We start from the raw sequence: 23,908 nt of genomic DNA, 5'->3' as shown, positions 1-23,908 counted from the left end.
TTGGTTCGGCTCAGTTCAGTTCAATCTAGTGCTGAGTCATTTGTTATCCCTAGACTGTGCCGATCAAAATCGCACAAAATAGCAACAAAGAAAGGAGTGACCAGAAACTAGAAACCATAAACACATCATTATGTGAACTACAGAGTCTGATTCAGAAACCACTTTGATTAAACCTTGCCCAGGACTCTGGACCACGGCACCAGCCTCTGACAGCATCGAGGGAGAGAGTGATCACAGGGACATAGGGACCTTTCTCCACGAGCAGCAAGTGAAAGGGAGATGGAGACACTCAATGCAGACACCTCCTTCCGGTAGCAGAGAGAGGCTGGTAGTTGGCGCTGAACTCCCGCTCGAACTCTGCTTTCGCCTCAGTGATTTCAATATTTGATCACAGTTTAAACAGCGAGATTGGTGTTATCTTCTCTGCATATCAACTTTTAATGAACTATGGATCCCTTTCTACCTCATTGCTATTGAGGGATCTACCATTATCTGTGTACTTTGTCCTTTCACTTGATCTTCCAAAGTGCAACACCTTATTTGCCTGGATTAATCACAATTTACCATGTCTCTGCTCATATCTGTAACTAATATACAAACTTTTGTACATCCTGCTGTATTCTTTGAAAGTCCTTCACACTGTCCACAACATATATATATGGAACACTGTTGGTTAAAGACATCCAGCAAGAATAATAGCTTTATAATGCACTTACTCTCTATCTTACATTGGAACTGGAATTGGTTTATTATTGATAGATGTACTGAGATACTTCTCTTGCATACTATTTCTACAGATCAAATCATTGCACCGTGCATTGAGGTAGAACAAGATAACACATTAGCAATGCAGAATGAAGTAGGTCAGAGTTACAGAGGAAGTACAATGCAGGTAACTGTTACGGTACAGGACATAACAAGGTAGGTTCTGAGGTCAAAAGTCCATTTTATTGTATTAGGAAACCAGTTAATAATATTATGATAGCAGGGTACAGTGGTATCACCTGAATGCATGGATGGAGTTAGAGCAGATTCTGGCCACACAGTCATGAGGGAGTAGAGTGAGGTTCCGTGTTCTGTCTCGTGTTTAGAATAATTGTGACAGAGGTATCGCTGCCTGTCCTTTCTGATTGTGGTTTGTTGGTCAGTAAGTCAAGGACCCAGTTGCAGAGCAAGGGGCTGACTCACAGAGTCCATAGTTTGGGTGATGAGTGTGCATGGAATAATAGAATTAAAGACAGAGCTGTGGTCAGTTAACAATAGTCTGATGTAGGCGTCATTATTGTCCAGATGCTCCATAGGTGAGTGTCAGGCTAGGGAGATGGTGTCTGCCATAGTCCTTTTCCAGTGGAAGGTTAATTGCATTAGTTTAAGGTTGTTTGGAAGGCTGACATTAATCATGCCATAACCAGTTTCATGCCTGTTCTGAATCCAAACTCTCAATTCTCCCTAGACTCAATTATCTTTATCTTCTGAGTCAATCTACCATGAAGACTTTATCATATGTTTTACCAAAGTCCATGTAGATAACATCTACTACCTTATCTTTATCAATCTCCTTTGTCATCCCTTCAAAGATTCAATCAGATTTGGGAGGCATGACCTGCCTGCAGAAAGCCATTCTGAATGTCCCTAAGCAGGCAATACCTTTCCAAATGACCCTTCATTTTAGCATATAATGGATGATGTTTCTGATGATATGTATTTGACCTCATGGATCTCTGTTCTCTGAGTTAGCATGAGAACTAAGACCTAGAGATGCTAGAAATCTGAAATAAAAACAGAGAATGCTGGAAATATTCGAAAGTTTAGGCAGCTATGGAAAGAGAAATAGTATTTCAGGTCAGAGACACTATGCCAAGCCTGGGAAAGAGAACATGTCAGTTTTAAATTTCAGAAAGGGCGGTGTAAGAATGGATGGCTGAAAGGGAATATATCCTTATAGGTTAGAGTCAGGGCTGCCCTCTAAATAAGTTATTCATGAAGTTATCTGTTGGACAGGTTAACAAGGGCAGAGGGAGGGAAAACATAAATAGAAATGTTAAATGCAGAACCTAGTAAGTAAATACCTACCGAATAGGTCATACTCATAGAGGGAGAAAACTGAACCATTTTTAGAATCTGAATCTGAAGCAGAGTGAAAACTGAACCATTTTTACAGATGGGTAACTTGCAGCATAAAATGGCTCATTCTAATACAAACAGTAAAAAAATATTACCTGATATATTAGCAAACATGAGGAAATCTGCGGATGCAGGAAATTCAAACAACAACACACACAGAATGCTGGTAGAACACAGCAGGCCAGGCAGCGTCAATAGGGAGAAGTGCTGTTGATGTTCGGCCTGAAACGTCGACAGTGCTTCTCCCTATAGATGCTGCCTAGCCTGCTGTGTTTTACCTGATATATTAAATTCTTTTCTATTTCCCTGATCTTTAAAATGTCTTCACCTGAAACATTAACATTCTTTCTTATTGCACTGATACTGCCTGACCAGCTGAGTATTTTCAGCACTTTATACTTTCTCTCAGTAAGCATTATGGATCGATGAAGTGTGGGATAATAAACTGGATCGACCAAGAGCTTTAAGAGTGAGGAAAACATTATTCTGAATGAACTGATTTCATCTGTGCAGCAGAATTTCAAACAGTTATTCTTGCCCATCTTAGTCACAATGAGGAAATTCAGCCCGACTCACAGTTATCCTTTAAACACCTGAGAATGCTTAGTGATAACAGGGCTTTATTTAATTGGGTGGCTTCCTAAATTTTAATGGTCTTTTGTTGCTTACCACCTAGACATAAAAAAAAAACCACTTCATTGATGTAGCCAGGGAATTACCCTGCCTTTGAGAAAAGCAAGGAGGCAATGGTGAAAAAAACTCTTTCCCTTTAATCAAATGATTGATAAAGTTGTCTCTGCTACAACAGCTGATTATTGGTGATTTGTATTGTCAGGCAACACAGCAAGTTCTTAAACTGGAACACATGATTTCAGTAAAAAGCATCTTGAGTAACCATCTTTAATTCTTCATTCCAGTGCATCTGATTCCTGTGACGCAAACAAAAGAGGACAGAATGGTGGCTAAAAACCGAAAGCGAATTTTAGTGGATACGTACACTGCGCCTCCCAGCCTGGATCCCATTTATGAGGCTTACCTGTACTGTAACATGCCGAATAAGACTGACCGAGGTCTGGAAGGTATGATTTTAAAGCAAATCTGTTACCTGGCAATGTGGATGTGCAAATTATAAATAAATGCTAGACTTCCTGATTAAATTAATTTAAAACAGAAGTGAACATGAACTGCACTGCGTACACTGGCTATCAATGACAGAGTTTTCCATTACTAAACAAGACATAGCTAATTGCTGTATGTAATACTCTGAGTGTTTGCTCACTATACCTGCCTGCAATAAGAATCAAGAATTAAATTTGAAATTAATAATTGGACCTTAACACAGTGCAAAAGCTCTGACCTCCACTGCCAAACAAACAAAAAGGTTCTAAACACACAGAAACATTATTACCTGCAAATTCCTCTCCATGTTGTTTGTCATTCTGAGTCAAAATGGTATCAATGGATCTCAGTCCTGGATGTAACTTCTTGTACATCAGCACTATAGGAATTACTTTGCTAGAGGGTGAAAGCAATGGTGCAACACCAGTTCCTCAGGGTAATTAGGAATTAGCAATAAATGGAGGCTTTTTCCTGAAAATTAATATATAAAGTATGTCTATTCCTTCAATCAATGCAGTCACAAAAATATCTATATATTCAATCTTTTATTTGAAGACTGACTGCCACACTTCAGAAAAAGTAATTTGTTGCTTGTGAGGTTTTAATATCTTGCAAACATTTCATCATTAAATAATGCAAAACTGTTTACCTAGTAACTCAATGCATTTTGTCATTGTTCTGTTTTCTGGTCACTATTGATGAATTATGCTAATGATTTTCTGTTCCCTGCCTCCATGATAATCTGACAAAATTATAGAATTTCTCTAAGTTTCATTCCAGTTGCCAGTGGCTGCACTTACAGTAACAACAGGAATGTAGCGGTTTGGTTCATCAGCAATGCTGAACTACCCTGCCGTTGATTCCCAAGAATGCACTCCCAACATATCCTTTTCAATTCTAAAGCTATTCTAAATGATTTAAATAATTTAAAGAATAAAAATATTGAGTAAATAATTTCCTAAGATTTAGGAAGAATAAATACAAATGCTGAAAATTAATTCAAAACTTTGATTAAGTGGAAACAAAAAAAAACCTGAATTTACCTTTATGATCTTAGGGCAGTGATTTCACTCAAAGAAATGGCACTGTAGTACATATACCAGCTTTCCCTGTGCCTCAGCTCAGTAATGTGTGTGTGCTATTCCTCTGGATTTGTGGCTGAGCCCTGGAGGGTGGAAAGATTCATGGTATCTGACCTCCAGCTCATGTCCGAATCCTGTACTGCAAAGCACTGATGCTGAAGTCAGCTGACCCACAGGCATGGATCTCTGTGGAACCATTGGTTAAAAATCAGTAGCTTCTTACCAACTGATTTCCTTCAAATCACTTTTTTTTAAATGCCCATTGGAATAGCAGATAGAGATGGAGAAGGGACGCTTACTGTTTCACATTTCATCCAAATACAGTATCTTTAACAGTATAGCACACTCACAGTGTTGAATTGACGTTAAGACAAGCAGATATAATCTTCATCGCAGGGGTATTATGGGGTAGGATTGTCACCTTCCTGCATAGTGATTAGAGAAATCAACAAACAGGAACTGGATTATATCTGGAGTCTGGTGGACACGTGGAAGAATTTGTTAATTTACTTGTTTTATAAAAATCTGAAGAATTGCAAATATACTGATCTGTTCTGGCAACCTTTATGAGTTTTCTAGATTTTATGACTCCCGAGTTGGAAGTCAGGCATTTCAAACATTCATGTAATCAATTCTGCTGTCAGGATAACTCCACTTAAATCAAAGTGACATTAGACCTTAGATATTTCAGATCTTCTAAAAACAAGAGCAATGGAACCCATTTGCACAAGCTATAGCACTGAAAACCAGCAGAGGTCTGTTCAGAAGCATATGATAATTTATTCTTGCGGACTCCAAAAGGTAACTTTTATAAAGTCCGAATTACGTCAAGAGGAATGATGTGTTTGGATTTTTTTGTTTTTCAACTGAATTCCTTTTCCTGTACAATAGAACGCTTTTTTAAAGCCTTACTTTCGTATGAGCGATGTTCTAACTAAGCACCCTAATAAAATAAAGAATTGACAAAGAGAAATTAATTAGCTTGCTGGGAGCATCCTCAATACCGGTGATAATTTAGGTTTAATTTAAGGTCATTCAGTTAAAGTGTAATCCAGAAGCATTTTTCTCACAAAACATAGTAAATAACTAGAAATATATCTCTCCTAAAAGGGGCAGCATGGTAGCATAGTGGTTAGCACAATGCTTTACAGTACTAGTGACCTGGGTTCAATACTCGTGAGTTTTCTCCAGGCACTCTGGTTTCCTCCTACAGTCCAAAGACATACCAGTTGGTTGGTTAATTGGTCATTGTAAATTGTCCCTTGATTAGGTTGGAGTTAAATCTGGGTGACACAGTTCAAAGGGTCAGAAGGACCTATTCTGTGCTGCAGCTCAATCAATCAATCAATCAATCAATCAATAAATAAGGCTGTTGTGCTAAGTCAATAGAAATTTTCAAGATTAAGGTAATTATTTTACTAGGTTGGTGGAAGGAAACAGTTAAATAGAGTTGAAATACAAATTAATTATGATTTATTAGATCAGTGAGTTGGTTTGATGGTTTGAGTTATCTCCTATCTTCCTTTATTACATAATAGGAAGATCCCTTAGAGCAGGGGTTCCCAAACTTTTTTGTATCATGGACCCCTACCATTAACCGAGTTTGGGAACCCCTGCCTTATAGCCTTTATCTGTTACTGGTATGATTGCTGTAGAAAACTTAGACAAATCTTGTAACAGATTTTAAAGGGAATAATGTCATGCAGTTTATAATAATTCATTGTGTAATTTGCCGATGTGATATCAAGGAGTTTAAATAAAATAAGTAAAATAATCAGCATTTCTTATTGCAATGATGCTCATTGTTGAGAAAACTAACCCCACTTTTAGCAAGTACCACAATCAGGTTTAGAAACAGAATTGTACAGTGCATTTTTCTAATGAAGTAAAGACTGATATGGTGCAAAATCAATCGTCTAACATAAAAAAATAATAGAAGTGCTCTTTGTGATTCAATTGAAATGCAGAACGGCTTGTGAAATTTAACATAGATTTCAGTATTCAGGAGTACACCTTCAGCCTCATGTGTTACGTATCTGTGCACCGAGGTTACATGGCACTTAGAGAATGTCAGTCTGTTTAAAGCAGTGTTTTCTGGCCACTGACAACAAACTGAAGTTTGTACATACAAGAAGGAACTATGCTGTTCTTGATTACTGGGAGAATAAAGGCCTACTAAAGAATAAGTCAAAGGACCCTTTCTTATTTGAGCTGGCTGAGGTAAAAGTAATCTGGCACAGCCCAGGAGGAAAGTGACCAATACAATTAATGCAAATTGATTAAATCAGCAATATTCACAGTACAACCACACCAGTAAGAATTTTAAGTTATTTCACCCCTGAGGAAGCCTGCCAGGACTGTTTGCCACTGGGTACACAGGCTGAAGTATGGCTGTATCCTTTCTCTGAAACTGGGGACCCCTGGTTATTTTTGTGCTTCCATCTCTCCAGCCATTGTGATAATTGTCTGTTGGAACTGAGAAAAGCCCATTTCACTTTGTAGCTCTTCAATTTGGATTTGCACATTAAGTTAGTTTCCATTGACAGCCCTCATCATAGTGTGAGACTGTACATAACCAATCCTGAAATTCACAATGTTTATGTACATGGCTCCATACAAATCGTGGTTATAAGAAAATTATTTGTGTGAATATGTGAGAGTTATGAATGCACCACAGCTCTGAGGGGCCGAAGGGGCGGGGGAGCCCCCTCCTTTGTGAGAATTGCAAGATCACTATTGAGTCCGTTCAGGAGACCCAGGAAATGGGAGAGAGAGAGAGAGAGACGTGCCGAATACCTCGTTCCACCGCGATGCAAATTAACATGACATTGACCATTGTCTCCTGGAGACCACATTTGTGGATTGGGGACTATGCTACGTGCAAGCCCTTGGGCAAAGTGGGCTGGTTGAGAGAGAGATTGCATCATCCCAACCTGATTGACATCTGAGACCCCGTGAGGAAGTATAAAGGAGGGTCTGGGGGAACAACCCGTTCAGGCGCACCAGAAGAAATGCTAACGATCCCGTAGTAGCAGGAAGCCATTTGAAGGCAGTCACGTGCGTTCGATTCTGTTGCTGGAATCGGTGACTGGAACCATGAAAACCAGCGTTTAGCTAACAACGGGGAAGCCCACTCCCCTGACTCAATGGATTTGCTTCATAAAAGACCTGGACAAGTTTCTTTTCTCACCAATCTCTCTCTCTCTCCAACAAGTGAAAACCCAACGGTCCCCCCCCAAAAGGCTGAAGCCTGCCGGAACTGAGTGACTTTTATATTTCCATCGGACAATATATTATCCCCTAGATCGAGCTGTTTCTTATTGATGGTTATTATTAGACCCGCGCTTTTAGATTGAGTAGTGACGACGTATATTATCTGACTGTTTGTATTAATCTTATTTTTGTGCCCCTTCATAAATAAATACTTTTAAAAATAGTACCATCAGACTTCAATGGACCTCTCTATCTTTGCTGGTAAGTGATCCAGTTACAGGATTTCGTAACAGTTGGGGTTCTCGTCTCAGGATTTAACACCAAATTGGAGGGCCAGTGAATCGGGCTTGTAGGTCCAAAGCTTGGATCTGGTTACGTGGGTAGCCAGACGGGAAACCAGCAAAGATGGACGTGGGTGAATTTATAGAAAACCCGACTCTGGAGGCGTTGGAGGTGGCCTCCAAATCGGACTTGATAAAATTGGCAAAGGAGTTAAACCTCGCAGAGGTGAGGTTGTCAATGAAAAAGCAGGAGGTGCGAAGGGCAATAACTCAGTATTATATTGGGAAGAATGTGTTTGCAGCTGAGGTATTGGAAAATATCCCTGAAAAGGTACCAGCTAGTGGGGCGGCTCAGTTAGAGTTGGAAAAATTAAGGTGGGAACATGAAATTAAGTTAAAACAGCTGGAAATAGAGAAGGAGAGGGCCGAGAAAGAAAGAGAGCATGAACTTCAGCTAAAAGAGCTGGAAGCAGCTGAGAAGGATAAGGAGAGGGCTGAGAGGGAGAAGGAGGCAGAGAGACAGAGGAAACATGACTTGGAGATGGAGAAGTTAAGGCTAGAGCAACGAAGTCAGGGGTCGGACCGAGAGGAGTGGTTTGATGTCAGTCGGGCATTGAGGTTAGTACCCCTGTTCAAGGAGACGGATGTTGATAGTTATTTCTTGCTTTTTGAAAAGGTGGCAGGGAATCAGAAGTGGCCCAGAGATCAGTGGGTGGCGTTGTTACAAAGTGTGTTAAGAGGGAAGGCCCAGCGGGCATATGCGGCATTGTCCACGGAGGGGGAAGGGGAAGAGAAATATGACCAAGTAAAGGCGGCCATTCTCCGGGGTTACGAGCTAGTAGCTGAAGCATATAGACAAAAGTTCAGAAATTTACGAAAAGGGTAGAATCAGACGTATACTGAGTTTGCCTATGAGAAGGATGTGCTCTTGGACCGTTGGTGCACCGCGGAAAAAGTGGACGAGGATTATGGGCATCTCAGGGAGTTACTTTTGATTGAGGAATTTAAAGGTTGTGTTTCGGAGGACATCCGGATGTATTTGAATGAGAAGCCGAATAAGTCCATTTCAGAGTTTGCTAGGTTCGCAGATGAATATGCCCTAACCCACAAGACAAAGTTTTCCTCGAATAAAAGTTCCCAGAGAGACCGTGGGAACGATCGAGAAAATCCGACGAGTGAGGCAGAGGTCTCACCGGGAGCTAGCGGTAAGATTGAGGGGGAGAGGCAAGACGGCCAGAGGTTTCTGGGCTTGACCTGTTTTAATTGTGGAAAGGGAGGGCATATTGCATCTTGATGCTTTGCTCCGAGGAAAGAGATAGGAAAAGGAAAAGCCGCAGTCCCTATTGGGTGTGCCGTGGTAATCAGTAAATTGACAAGAGAGCCCCGGGTAGACAGAGCACGAGAAGGGTCTGAGACTTGTCTGTCACACGGAACCATGTCTGTGAGGGAGGGAGACACACCAGTTCCCATACGAATCTGGAGAGACACGGGGGCTGAGCTGTCGTTGATCAGCAGTAAGGTACTAGAATTTGGTCGAAAAATGGGCATGGTAAAGGTAGAGGGGATCAGCAAAAGAATAGAAATGGTGGCTTTACATGAGGTCATTATGGATTGTGAGCTGGTGTCTGGACCCGTTGAAATAGGGGTGCCATCAGAGTTCCCGAGAACTGATGCGGACGTCCTTCTCGGTAACGATTTAGCAGGTGGTAAGGTTTGGGCAGCCATGATGCCGACCCACCGACCGGCGAGTGTGGTGGCCCCGCCCCTAGAGTCCCAGATCTACCCCACATGCGCGGTCACTCGCGGCCTGTCGAGAAAGGCAGCTGAGAACGAGAGCAGTTTAAATCGGGCCAGTTTTGATTTGGCCGAGACGTTTCTACCGACCCTGTACCACGAGGGTTTAGAGGGTGGTAAAACGAAGAGTAATAAAGTGAAAGAGGGAAAGGGAGTGGAGGTAGATCTGCCTTTAGCGAGGAGAAAGGTCCTAGAGGCAGAAAATAAAGATGAGAAACAGATAAAGCTGTTAAAAGGTCCAGAGTTGGACAAGGATGATCTGTCTGGTTTGGCAGAACTGTTTGAGGAAGTTGAAACTTCTAAAGGTGTTCCTAATAATGAAATGAGGGTAGCCCTAGATGAAAATAGTGCCCTTACCTCGAAGAAGTCTGCTGGGTTGGCAGATGAGGTTGTTTCAGCCCGCAGGGTTGAGTTTACTCTGGAAGGGAGTTGCCTAGCGAGTACCCGGGAGAAACGGGGGAACTTAGAATTTAAAAAGGGTACGGGTATTGAAAGCCTGGAAGAGGCCAATGTCCCGTTTGAGTGTGTCCAAGATGGGGATGCATGTGGTACTGAACCTATTGACGGAGCTCAGAAGAAGTCTGAGGTATTTGATTCAGTGGAATGGGGCGGCCATCCTTGTGGGTCAGATAGACTTGGTTCAGTGGAAAAAGGGGTAACTGTGGTGAACTATGTGCCTGTCGGGACACGCCCCTGCTGACTGCTCCTGTGGCTCCTCCCACAGGCCCCTGTATAAAGGAGACCTGCGGCCTGAAGATCGGCCTCAGTCTCCAGGACCTTGTATGATAGACACTCACTCCTGGTTCCTTCTTCCAGTCAATAAAAGCCGATATCTCGCCTACGTCTCAGTGTGAGTTATTGATGGTGCATCAGTAACCTTGGCAACCGTGGGAAGTGTGAGTGCCCAGGTGTTTGTACTCGAAGGTGGGTTCAAAGTTAATGCAGAATTTAAGAATGGAGAGATGAGGATTATTATTGAAGGAAACGGAAAGTCTGTAGTTACCAAGTTGAATGAAAACATTTTAAACCTGGCAGATCGCTTACAGAGTGAGCCGAGAGATAGCGGGGGCGGGGGGGGGGGGCCCACTCTATTGTTATGCCAGGATGGGGTGTGAAGAGGCCGAATTTGAAATGCTACTTGAACAAAGAGTTCGAAGTAAAAACCAATAGCCTGAAGGGTCCTGACAAAAGGGTAAAATTAAAAAATTAAAGAATTGGGTGGAAATGGTCTAAGTTTGGGATTTGGTGTCGATAAAATAACCCCTATGAACGAGGCAGGCGGGAGTTTACCACGCCAAATTATCCAAGTTCCCCATGGGGGGGGGGGACTCACTGGAAAAGAGGCGATGGTTAATGGGGATGCCATTTTAAACAGCAAAGCAGGTTGTACGGGATTGTGCCAAAGCCTGTGAATAATAAAGACAGCCCCTTGGAGACCTGCCGGTTAAGTAAAACGACCGAAACGATTAGTATTCGCATAAACTTTTGTAGATGAACAAAAGCTAAGATCACACCTCCTTAGTTTTGTTGCTGAAGGAAAGAAATAAAAATAGGTGGTTATTAAATTGAAGTCTGATGCTACAAGACTTTAGAACAGTACGCGATGTTAAGATATTAAAGAAAGTGACACTGTAGTCGTTAACTGTTTAGATACTGAATTGAATGTATAACTGTATTACTCTGTAATACAGAGTAAAAAAAAAACACTTTTGTATTGTGTTAGATTCTAAAACCCTGTAAGACTCTGTACTTCTTCGTTTCACCGCTGGTGAAAGGCTTTGAAGAAAGGGGGTGTTATGAATGCACCACAGCTCTGAGGGGCCAAAGGGGCTGGGGAGCCCCCTCCTTTATGAGAATCGCAAGAGCCCTAGTTGAGGGGGGGTCAGTAGACCCAGGAAATGGGAGAGAGAGAGAGACGTGCCGAATATCTCGTTCCACCGCGATGCAAATTAACATGACATTGATCATTGTCTCCTGGAGACCACATTTGTGGATTGGGGACTATGCTACATGCAAGCCCTCGGGCAAAGTGGGCTGGTTGAGAGAGGGATTGCATCATCCCAACCTGATTGACATCTGAGACCCCGTGAGGAAGTATAAAAGAGGGTCTGGGGAAACACCCCCTTCAGACGCACCAGAAGAAACGCTAACGATCCCGTAGTAGCGGGAAGCCATTTGAAGGCAGTCACGTGTGTTCGATTCCGTTGCTGGAATCGGTGACCGGAACCACGGAAACCAGCGTTTAGCTAACAATGGGGAAGCCTGTTCCCCTGACTCAACGGATTTGCTTCATAAAAGACCTGGGCAAGTTTCTTTTCTCACCAATCTCTCTCTCTCTCCAACAAGTGAAAACCCAGCAGTCCCCCAAAAGGCTGAAGCCTGCCGGAACTGAGTGACTTTTATATTTCCATCGGACAATATATTATCCCCTCGACCAGGGGTGTCAAACTCATTTTAGGTCACGGGCCGGATTGGGCAAAATGCAGCTTCATGCGGGCCGGATCAGTCGGGCGCGTGCGAACGCAGCTTTCTTTGCCTCCGTTTTTTCAGTCTGTTCTCATGTGTCTCAGTCTCTGCTATAACTACAAAGTGTTTCACTTCACAAATTCCGTTTCTTATGAAGAAGACTGCTGAGCAAGCATTATTTTTATGATTGGTATTAACTTACAATCATAGGCTTCATATCGCCGGGCCATTAATAATTAAAATAACAGATCTATCTAAAATGATCTCGAGGGCCGGATATAATTGTACGCCAGGCCGGATATGGCCCGCGGGCCTTGAGTTTGACACCTATGCCCTAGACAAACGATCGAGCTCTTTCTTATTGATGGTTAATATTAGACCCGCGCTTTTAGATTGAGTAGTGACGACGTATATTATCTGACTGTTTGTATTAATCTTATTTTTGTGCCCCTTCATAAATAAAGACTTCTAAAAATAGTACCATCAGACTTCAACTGACCTCTCTATCTTTGCTGGTAAGTGATCCAATTATGGGATTTCGTAACAGTGAGAAATTACTGTGGGTCCACTGTGCAGCAAAATTTAAGGAGGCGATTTGATAGTTTCTAGCCAAGAATTAAAATGGTTTCTTCAGTTATGCCAGACTAACCCTTTTGCATTTATCAGTAAATGAAAGAAGCCATACTGAAGTGTTTTTTTATATAGTACATACAATATCTTCAAAAGTTCAATGTTTATATGCCTAATTTTGCATTATGTACCCACACAAATAACAACTTTTTTTTGTAAGTAATACACACAGAATGCTGGAGGTACTCAGCAGGCCAGGCAGCATCTATGGAAAAGAGTAAACAGTCAATGTTTTGGTCTGAGACTCTTCATCAGGTTTGTTATTCGACTACGCACTACAAAGTCTCTTCCAGGGATGTCTACCCTAAAAAAGTTCAATTCTTCCCTCTGTGATCTCTGCTGCCCTCCAACTAGTCCTGTTTAAGGGTTTTGGCCTGAACGGTTGACTATTTACTCTTTTCCATAGATGCTGCCTGGCCTGCTGAGTTTCCCCAACATTTTGTGTGTATTACTTAGATTTCCAGCATCTGCAGAATTTCTCTTGTTCGTGGTTTATTTTTGTAAGGAGCTTTTGGATGATTAGTAGCATTCACAGTTTCTGGACAGGAAAAACAAATTGCTCAGCATTACAGTGAATTTTTGATCAACTGTATCAGTCCATTTCATTGAAATAAAGTCAAAATATCAATCACCAAATATTTGACTTGCATTCTAATTAGAACTTCAAAGAATTTAGAATTGTAACTTCTCCAGTGCAAATTTAACCTAAAAATCTGTGCAACTTGTTACCGTAACGGTGAGCAATTTAGGAATAACATTCCTATTTAGTCAATAATTTGCTAGTAATATCTGATTTACAATTTGATTACTGTCATGCTAGATTTTCCTGTAATTATATTCTATTAACATAGACTTTATTGAAAATGAAATAAACAGGTCTGTAACAGGTAATAGTGGAGGCACATATGGAATCAGAAAAAGGCTGTACTGTCAATTTTACTCCTAAGCTATTGCACTGACCTCAGTGTTAATACTACAACAGATGTTTGCTTAATATGCATTCCGTCACTTAATTTAAGGTAACTGTTTTCCAACCACTAGCCCACAAAACAGCTAATTTAGTGGCAACTCCTTGGCTAAGCATTAATTGCTGTTTCATCACTTGTAAATTGGAAATAAATAACTCTTGAAAAGTTTATAGTATCAGTGATTTTTTAAGAAGAGTCTCTCAAGAACACAGATCTCTTGCCTTGGTTCTTTGGCTCAGAAGCCTGCAGTTTCTTCAGGAGTTACTTCCTACGGTCACTCTTCACAGCTCAGCCTCAAATGTGTGTGCCATGGAACTTGATCAAGCAATGTAGGCAGCATTGTTGGCTTCACATAAAGCCCTTGAAACCTGGGCTGATCAGGAATGGAAACACATTCTTAGTGAGGAAACTGAGTCCAAGATGGAAATACCACATGTAAGAATGGGTCCAGTTAATTAGATCATAAAAAACCAAGTCACACTTCCCAGCCCAAAGTCTTGAAGATTTAGCACATCACATGCCTGTACAGACAAATTTTATACGTAAATTATAAAACTGCAGATTGTGGAAATTGAAGCAAAAAACATTAAGATGTCACAAACATTTAGCTGAACAGGCAACAACAGCAGAAGGAGAAACTGAGTTAAAGTATTGGTCCAAGCAACACACATAAAATGCTGGAGGATCTCAGCAGCAGGCCAGGCAGCACCTATGGAAAAAAAAGTACAGTTGGCGTTTTGGGCCGAGACCCTTCGGTGTCCCTGCTTCTGTCATCAACAAAACCAGCCCACTCTTTGAGTGAACTATTTTTTGCTTCAACTCCATCTGAATTTTCTGCTAGTTGCTGGATTCTCTGTTAAAGTCTCCAGTTCACACCCATTACCTTATTCTAACTTTTCATAAGATCTATATTTAAATAAACTTTGTCTCAGCCTTGTTTATTCATAAGAAAACAATCCCTGTGTGGACAATTTGATAACTACAATTACCCATTCATGATAACAACCTTCCAGTTTCCACTATACCCACACTAGTATGTTTGCATTCTCCTGTAATGGGTGGCTGAGATGATTGCATTTTTTTCAGTAACTTACTTGCCACTCTGTAGTTTTCTTTTGTATCCTCCACAGTCTTTTGCTTTCAGGCAAGAATATTAAATGATTATTCTTTTCCTTCTTAAAACCCCGCTAGAGTGACTGCTGTAATATCAAGCAGCTTCCCTTGTGAATGACCACAGAATGCCTGGATTGCTTATATTTATTTATTTAAAGACAAAACACGGAAGAGACCCCTTCAGCCCTTTGAGCTGCACCACCCAACAACCACCGACAACCCCGATTAAACCCAGTGACCAATTAAATGACCTGGTATGCCTTTGGACCGTGGCTGGAAACTGGAGAAGGCCCATGCATTCCAAAGGGATGATGTACAGAGGACACCGGGATTGAACTCTGAACTCTGACAACCACGAGATAACCACTACGCGACCGTGGCATTTGGTAACCATCGGATTGTTCAGCTGGAGAGTAGTCACTTCTTATTCATCTGTTGTCATAAAACCCATATGATTCAATAATTTCCTCCAGGAGAGGAACCTGCCTTCCTAATATAGTCCAGCATATATGTGACTCAAGACCCAAAGAAATATGGCTGACTCTGAATTGGCCTAGGAAATCACTCTGGTTAGGGCAGATGAAGATTGGTGATACATAGTGCCATTGCCTTTGATGCACATATCCTTAAAAAAGGAATTTTTTTTTTGCTCAGCATAACAAGACTTTCAATTTCCAGATACATTTACATCTCTTCCCCTCACAGCTATCAGAACACTTCCATCAAAATATAGACATCACCACAACATCCTATACAAAAGCCCTTATTAGTATAGCAGACAGGTTTACATCTACATATTGCAGAAAAGGTTGCCATGTTTTATGAAAACTATTTGTTTTTGAGTGTACCATACATGTCAAAAAGTCGAAAGGAATGTATTCCATGATTAATTTACGCCAACCAAAAAGTCCAGGGGCCTTATCGGATATCCAACAAAGTAAAATGTTCTTCCTTGCATAAAAAGTCAGGATGTTAAAAGGTTTTTTTCTGATGTGCATTAACTAATATGACTGCTGGGTAAGCCTAAGAGAAAAGACATTGGGTCCAGTTCAAGCTCCATCTTCAGAAACTTTTCCATTTCACCCAAAATATCACTCCAGTATGCCTGAAGTTTGGGGCAAGTCCAAAAACAGTGAGTGAAATTTCCAGTATTTACTTTACATTTAGAACACATTGGAGAAACCACATCTTAAATTTCGAGAGACGATCTGGAGTCAGATGGGCTCTATGCAGAATTTTGAGTTGCAATGCTTTAGTTCTATTACAAACTGAAATTTTCTTTGCATTATCACAGATGTCTTCCCATGTTTCAGCTGTAATTTCTACTTCCAATTCTTCCTCCCAGACCCTTCCCAGCTGCTCAGCCTAAAAAAAAGATTCCATCTCTGCCATCAATCCACCTGCTTCATTTCCCAAACTCTTTGCACCAAACAACAGACTGTTAAGCCCAGTCTGACTTTTTTGTTGCCCTTTATTCAGAGGCTGGTTCTTTTCCTTTCCTTTACAATCTCAGTCACTAATCCCTTCTTCCTACCTTACCTGCAGGTGCCCATTTCCCAGACTAAACAGTATATCGAATGGATAGGCAGGTAGGCAGAGGGGAATGGGGTTGCTCTTAGAATTATAAGATATGGAATCCTTGTGGGTAGAGTTAAGAAACTTCAAGGGTAAAAAGATCCTGATGGGAGTTATATACAGACCTCAGAACAGTAACAAAGATGTGTGCTACAAATGACAGTGGGAGATAGAAAGGCATGTAAAAACGGCAATGTTGCAATAGTCATTGGGTGATTTCAATATGGTGGTAGATTGGAAAAATCATGTTGATGCTGGATCCCAAGAGAGGGAATTTGTAGAATGCCTACAAGATGGCTTTTCAGAGTAGTTTGTGGTTCATCCCACCAGAGGAACAGCAATTCTGGATCGGGAGTTGTGTTATGAACAAGATTTGATTTAGGAATCTTAAGGTAAAGGAGCCCTTAGGAGTCAGTGATCATAATTTGCTGGAATTCACCCTGCAGTTTGAGAAGGAGAAGCTGAAATTCAATTTATCAATATTACAATGGATAAAGGGAATTACGGAGGCATAAGAAAGGAGCTGAAAGTTTATTGGAAGGGGACACTAGCGGGGATGACAGCAGAGTTTCTGGGAGCAATTCAGAAAGTGCATTGTCAACCATGGCTGACAAGGGAAGTCAAAGACAGCTTGAAAGCAAATGAGAAGGCACATAATATCACAAAAATTTGTGGGAAGGTCGAGGATTGGGAAGGTTTTAAAAACCAACAGAGGGCGACTAAAAAGCCACAAAGAGAGAAAAGATTAAGTATGAAGGTAAGGTAACCAATGATATAAAAGAGGATACATAAAGATTTTTTCAAACATAAAGAGTAAAAGAGACGAGAATGGATATTGGATTCTGGAAAATGACATTGTTGAAGAATGACACAGGAATGGGGACAAAGAAATAGTGGACAAACTTAATAAGCATTTTGTGTCAACCTTCACTGTGGAAGACACTAACAGTATGCCAGAAATGCAAGAGTGTCAGGGGACAGAAGTAGGTGTTTTTACTATTACTAAGGAGATGGTGCTTGGGAGCCGAAAAGTCTGAAGGTAGATGAGTCACCTGTACCAGATGGACTGCACCCAAAGGTTCTGACAGAGGAGCTGAAGAAATTAAGAAGGCAATAATAATGAAGATTCAAGAATCACTAGATTGTGGAATGGTTTTGGAGGATTGGAAAATTGCAAACGCCAATCCACTCTTTAAGAAGTAAGGGAGGCAGAAGAAAGGAATTCATAGGCCAGTTAGCCTGACTTCAGTGGTTGCAAAGGTGTTGGTGGCTATCATTAAGGATGAGATTTTGGGGTACTTGCAGGCATATGACAAAATAGACCAAAACTAGCATAGTTTGCTGAAGGGGAAATTTTGCCTGATCAAACTGTTGGAATAATTTAAGGAAATAACAGGCGGGATAGAGAAAGGAGAGTTGCTGGATGTTGTTTATTTGGATTTTCAAAAGGCCTTTGACAAGCTGTCACACATGTGGCTGCTTAACAAGATAAGAGCCCTTGATATTATAGGAAAGATACTAGCATGGATAGAAGATTGGCTGACTGGCAGAAGGCAAAAAGTGGGAAAAAAATTGGCCTTTTCTGGTTGGCTGCTAGTATTCTGCTGGGGTTGGTGTTGGGAGTGCTTCTTTTCACATTATATGTTAGTGATTTGAATGAGGGAATTGATCACTTTGTGGACAAGTTTGCAGCTGATACAAAGATAAGTGGAGCAGCAGGTAGTGCTGAGGAAGCAGGGTGTCTGCAGAAGGACAGACTCATTGGAAGAATGAACAAAGAAGTGGCAGATTGAATGAGGTATAGGGAAGTGCATGGTCATTCACTTTGGTAGGCGTGGGCTGCTTTTTAAATGGGGAGAAAAATTAAAAATCAGGGGTGCAAAGGGACTTGCAGGTTGAATTTGTGTTAAGGAAGGAAAATGCAATGTTAGCATTCATTTTGAGAGGACTAAAATGTAAAAGCAAGGATGGTAGGCTAAGGTTTTATAAGATGTTGGTCAGATTGTGTGGAGTATTGTGAGCAGTTTCAGGCCCCTTATTTAAGCCATGATGTGCTGCCATTGGAGGTGGTCCAGAGGAGGGTCATAAGAATGATTCCAGGAATGAAAGGGTTAACACATGAGGAGCACTTGATGGCTCTGGGCCTGAACTCACTGAGTTTGGAATGGGGGGGGGGGGTATCTGATTGCAACCTATCAAATATTGAAAGGCCTGGACACAGTGGATATGGACAGGATGTTTCTCTACAGTGAGGGAGTTTAGGACATGAGGGCACAGCCTCAGAATAGAGGGACATCCACTTAGAAGAGAGATGAGGAAAAAAAATTGCTTTAGCCAGGGAGTGGTGAACCTGTGGAATTCATTGCAGCAGATGGCTATGCAGACCAAGTCTTTGGGTATATTTAATGCAGAGGTTGATAGGTTCTTTATTACTCAGGGCATCAGAGGTTATGGGGTGAAAGCATGAGAATGAGATTGAGAGGGATAATAAATCATCCATGCTGGAATAGCGGAGTAGACTTGATGGGCCAAATGGTCTAATTCTACTTCTCCCTATTTTGGTCTAATGGCGTAACCCTTTGTCCATCCTCGAGAAGCAATACTGTCCCATCTCAGAAAACTTATTGCTGATAACTGGAACTGCTACCTAATCAGCAGAAACAGCATTATCTATGCATACTCAAGGTCCTGCCATCTGAACATATCAATGCAGTTGTGAACGTATTATTTGCAGATGAGATCATCGCTATGTCTGGCAAAAAAAGATATAATTATTAGAAGTAAGTACAGTAGTGAGGAGTTACAGAGATGAAGTCATAGAGTCCACTCTTTAGTCTTAACCCAAGAGGACTTCTTCTAGGAACTTGCTTTCTGTGTTGGATGTAATATTTGTCTGCAACTCATTGGTATGTTTTTCTAGTTTGTAAATATTGTATTACTGTTTAGAAATCCTTTTAGAATTATAATCCTTGGTAGAACTACTACTCCCAATAAATGTACTCCAATTAAAATAACTGTGTTGAATCTGTTTCATTTGCTGGAAGTAACTCCTCTTTGGTTGGGAGGAGGGGACCTGCCACTCAAAATGGTGGCTAAACCCCTTCAGAAAAGAGACTAAAGTAGTTAAGTAAATTAGTGTTTGCACTATAGGTAGATACAGTATAATCTTCCTAAAGGTGGGGGTAATGATTGATATCTATTAGACTTAAGGTCTAGTCTGATGTTTAGGACTCTAGAATAGATATACTCAATATCATCACATGTTGAATATAGCTCTGTCAGCTTGTACAATCCCATCCCCTTCAGAACAGGTTGTTGTGTCCTAAGAACTTAAAACCCTCACGCTAGTAACTTCAGACATATATTCATCTACCTGAGCTTCTTACTCATTAGTGCTTTGCACTTTTAGTGATCTTTGTCTTTTAATCTCTTCAATCACTCCTTGTAATGCACTTATGGAGCCTTATCCCTCTGTTTACCTGTGACCATGGTCTTTAACCTTTGACTATATATGTTTTAGTTGTTCATCTACCTCTCTGAGGATGTTCTTTTGCTGCTTAGTGACATCAGATAAATATATTAATTGTATGAAGATGTTGATATGTATTACTTTAAGATTAACTTTTTAGAAACATTCATATGCAGGTAATGTAGATAATATAGGTATTTCAGCTGAATGAGCATATCCTTTGGCATAAAAGGTTTGTTAATATGCCTTGTTAACTGCGGAACAACTCACTACATGTTTTATATGTATAAACGGATTTTTCCTATGGTAGCATGTTTGGAAAGGTTATTGTGGCTACTGCATTGATCAAGGTATATTTGTGAGGTGAGAAACCACTCCATTGCTATTAAGTTTGGTGCTAATACGAGGACTGATGAATTGGTGATTTTTTTTCTTAATTGTCAGGATATCCCTGTTGTCTACATTTCAGGTCACTGTGTAGTAGTGTTCACTGTATAAAAGTAGTTCAGAGTAGGGTGTGTGTACTGGTTGTGTTGTGTGGGCTATCAGTTTTACAACACTGACAGATAATCATTAGTGGAATTGATTGCTCTCAGCAAGCTTGTCAAAATACATTTTTTAAGATAACATAGTTCTTCAGCTGCCTGGACGGATTTGACCATACTCCACTTAATTTCTCTGCACCAGGTGTTCAGTTCCTCTCTGAAACACATCATGATGTCATCAGAAGCCCTTTCAGGAGTTTATTGAATAATGTTCAAGTTGGTGTCAATAGAAGCAGACTGATTAAGAGCAAGAGACAAATTGTCAGAGGAGTGCAGCAAACTGAGCAGTATTAGATGCTGTGTGATCCACTGAGATCCTCCAGTAATTTGTCTTTTGCTCCAGGTTTCAGCATCTGCAGTCTCTGCTGTCTCCAGGAATGATTACGACTTAGATTCACTCTGTAAAGTGGTGACGGCATTATCATTGAAGATAACTGGGAAACAATATTCTAACCTCAGTAAATGATTTTGAGGAAAAGCAGTAATTAACCATTTTCTGTTCACTTGGAAGGAAAAAGCTATTTAGCACAAATACTGTAAGCATTACTGGAGTAGTATAAACACAGCTACATTTTGCCTGTTTAGGAATTATAGTTTATGATGTAGCACTACATCAATGATAGCATTGTAGTTCTGTCACTAGGGTTTCAGTAAAAGAACAGTAAAGTGTGGATGGATGAGGTGTTCACACTGCATTAAGCTTAACTGAAAAGCATGACTCTTATTCTGGGATATGTTGATGCTGGATACAATCTTGAAGTCTGTTATGCCATTGGGTATGATTCCTTACTTTAAACTGGAAACCTTTTGTGATAACACTACAACTGAAATTTAAAATATTATAATTAAGAAAGTACACAACATTATGTTTTATTGGTTTGGAAGCTTCCCCGCCTCCCCCCCCCCCCCCACTTTTCATCTACTATTGATATACATGCTATCTTAAGTAACAGCACAAATTCAAATGAGACGTGATTATTATCTGCTGTTGTTTTTACTCTCAGGCACACACTAGGTTGTTCAGCTGCCTCCCAGCTTCAGCGACACAGGTTTAATTCTGATCTCAGGGACTGTGTAAAAGTTGTAAGCCCATGCAAAAAATATGTATAGTGAATATGCTTTCAAAAGTAATGAAATGAAAAGCATCCAAATATTTAAAAAAATACTGTAAAGCGCAGTAAACAGTAAAAAAAAACTAAATCGACTCAGTATTCGGAGTGATCACCCTTTGTCTTTAAAACTGCATCAGTTCTCTTAGGTACACTGTCATGCAGCTTTATAAGAAAATTGGCTGGTAGGTTGTTCCAAGCATTTTGGAGAACTTGCCACAGTTCTTCAGCAGACTTTGGTTGTCTCGCTTGCTTCTGTCTCACCAGGTAATTGCAGACAACCCAAATGATGTTGAGATCAGGGCTCTGTGGAGGCCATATTATCTATTGCAGAACTCCTTGTTCTTCTTTTCGCTGCAGATAGTTCTTTATGACCTTGGCCACGTGCTTGGGACCATTGCCCTGTTGCAGAATGAAGTTGGAACTGATCAGATGCTCTCTGATGGTATTGCAAAACAGATAAGAATCTGCTTGTATTTCTCAGATTTAGGATTCCATTAATTCAGAGCAGATCAGCAACTCTATTCATGAAAATACACCCCAGACCTGCAGGGAACCTCTGCTGTGCTTCACTGTGGCTGCAGACATTCATCCATGTAGTGTTCTTCAGCTCTTCTACAGAACAACTGCCAGTCTGTTTGAGTCAAAAATTTTTGACTTTGACTCATCAGCCCAGTGCACTTGCTTCCATTGTTCAGCACCCCAATCTTTGTATTTTTGAGCATAGGTAGGACTACGGACATTGGTTCCACTTTGGCAGCAACTTTTCTATGAAAACCACTTCTAACGGGAGTTCTACGGACTGCAGAAGGGTGTACTTGGGATCTTGTGGTTTCTGTGAGTTCAGAGCTGATAGCAGTGCTGGACTTCCTATTTAGAAGGGACATCAACTTGATGTATCTTTCATCTGCTACACTTAGTTTCCATCTCCAACCATTGCTTTTCTGGTACTTAACCTTGCCTGGTTCTTCATGCCTCTTCAGAAGAGTTTGACAGCACGTCTTGAAAATCCTGTCTGCTGCAAAATTTCTGTTTGGGAGAGACCTTGCTGATGTAGAATAACCACCTTGTATCATGTTGATGATTTGAAAGTAAAACTGTCACATTTGCCACATCCCGGACTTTTAGTTTGGTTGTCCTTCATCCCGTTTGATTCCTTCTACACCCATTTCTGTTCCAGTTCATCAGTTTTAGTCATTCAACTTATTATGTCATTGATTGTTAGCACCTGTTATCTCTGTTTAATCCATGTACTGGGCTATAAAATGTGTCTACAAACTAATCAACTTCTTATTTGAAAAGTGATCTTAATGTTAAAAAAATAAAAAAGATTCTCTGCAACTTTTAAGCTTTTGGAAAATAAATGTTTGGAAATCAAAAATTTGCTCTTTTCTACTGATACACTAATGCAAAAGACAAAATATAAACATTTAAAATACATTTTATATCACAAATCTAGGGTCCCTCAGAGTTACCTGTTCTGAATATGTTCTTCCTGTGACTATTTGTGTTCCCGCTCCCTCCCCACCAGATGCTCCAGTTTCTCCCAAGCCTCAAACTCGTGCTGGTGAATTATTTAGATTTATAAATCAACCCTGACTTAGCTGCATGTCAGGAGAATCAATTGAGTATTTGGGAGAGATTAGGCTATAAGCAGGTAAATGAGAAAACTCTGATCTCAAACCTCCACTGCCTGCACTTATATCCAGACATGGGGAAGGCTTTGGGAGAAAATCTTAAAGAAAAATCCAGAGCTGGCATCCCCAAAGCAGCCCTACGTTGAGTTCAATGCTGACTGATAATTCCTGCAATGCCACTGGTGCCAAACTGTATTGGTCTCTGCTGTTTCTTTGGATTCATCAGCTGTGTGGAGAGGGGAAGCTTGCTACATGGGAAACAGTTTGCGCTCCATATCATACTGCATACTGGTTTGTCTATCACGTAGACAACTGGGACACAACATTCATGGTCGACCCAACCAACAGAGGGCCTCGATGTTCATGCACGGTTGGCCGTCTCTGGCTTTATTCCTACTACTTGTGGCATCTGAATTTTTATTGTGATGTTTATGCAAATTTGTATCAGGAGATGCATATTCATTGAAATGCTCAAGCAAACTCGATTTTACATAAATACAGTCTGCACGCATTACAGTTTTGCAATACAGTTGAGTTTCCAGGCAACAGATTTTCAAGTGGAAAATAATGGCCTGTAATTTGCAGTAAGAAATAATGGAGAAATTCTTAACAGTATACTATGGGCTAAGCTTGTATTGAGCTAAATGGACAAATCAAGAGTTGATGAAGGTTCCCTGTTCTTCTATGGTGTTGCAAGTGATTCTTAATATTAAATGAAAAAACATAAAAATATTGTGCTTTGACAAATGAGTTTTAAGAAAGCTTTTAATGCATTCTAAACCT

The 23,908-nt window shown here is 40.6% G+C and overlaps 1 protein-coding gene across 8 annotated transcripts in view; it reads left to right on the top strand.

The window, feature by feature from the left end:
* pxylp1 (2-phosphoxylose phosphatase 1) overlaps positions 1-23,908 on the top strand; it is a 221,004-nt gene that overhangs the window by 150,973 nt on the left and 46,123 nt on the right. For 7 of the 8 annotated variants that reach the window (XM_059947812.1, XM_059947837.1, XM_059947804.1 and 4 more), the window contains one exon: positions 3,042-3,203. The exons of the other annotated variant lie outside the window; for it this stretch is intronic. In XM_059947812.1, the coding sequence (XP_059803795.1) occupies positions 3,042-3,203 (162 nt within the window). The remainder of the gene's footprint in view (positions 1-3,041; positions 3,204-23,908) is intronic. 8 annotated transcript variants of the gene reach the window in all.

Source organism: Hypanus sabinus, chromosome 2, assembly GCF_030144855.1.
Source record: "Hypanus sabinus isolate sHypSab1 chromosome 2, sHypSab1.hap1, whole genome shotgun sequence".
Lineage (NCBI taxonomy): Eukaryota > Metazoa > Chordata > Chondrichthyes > Myliobatiformes > Dasyatidae > Hypanus > Hypanus sabinus.
The sequence above is the reverse complement of the archived record's forward strand: the minus strand, read 5'-3'. Positions and strand labels throughout refer to the sequence as shown.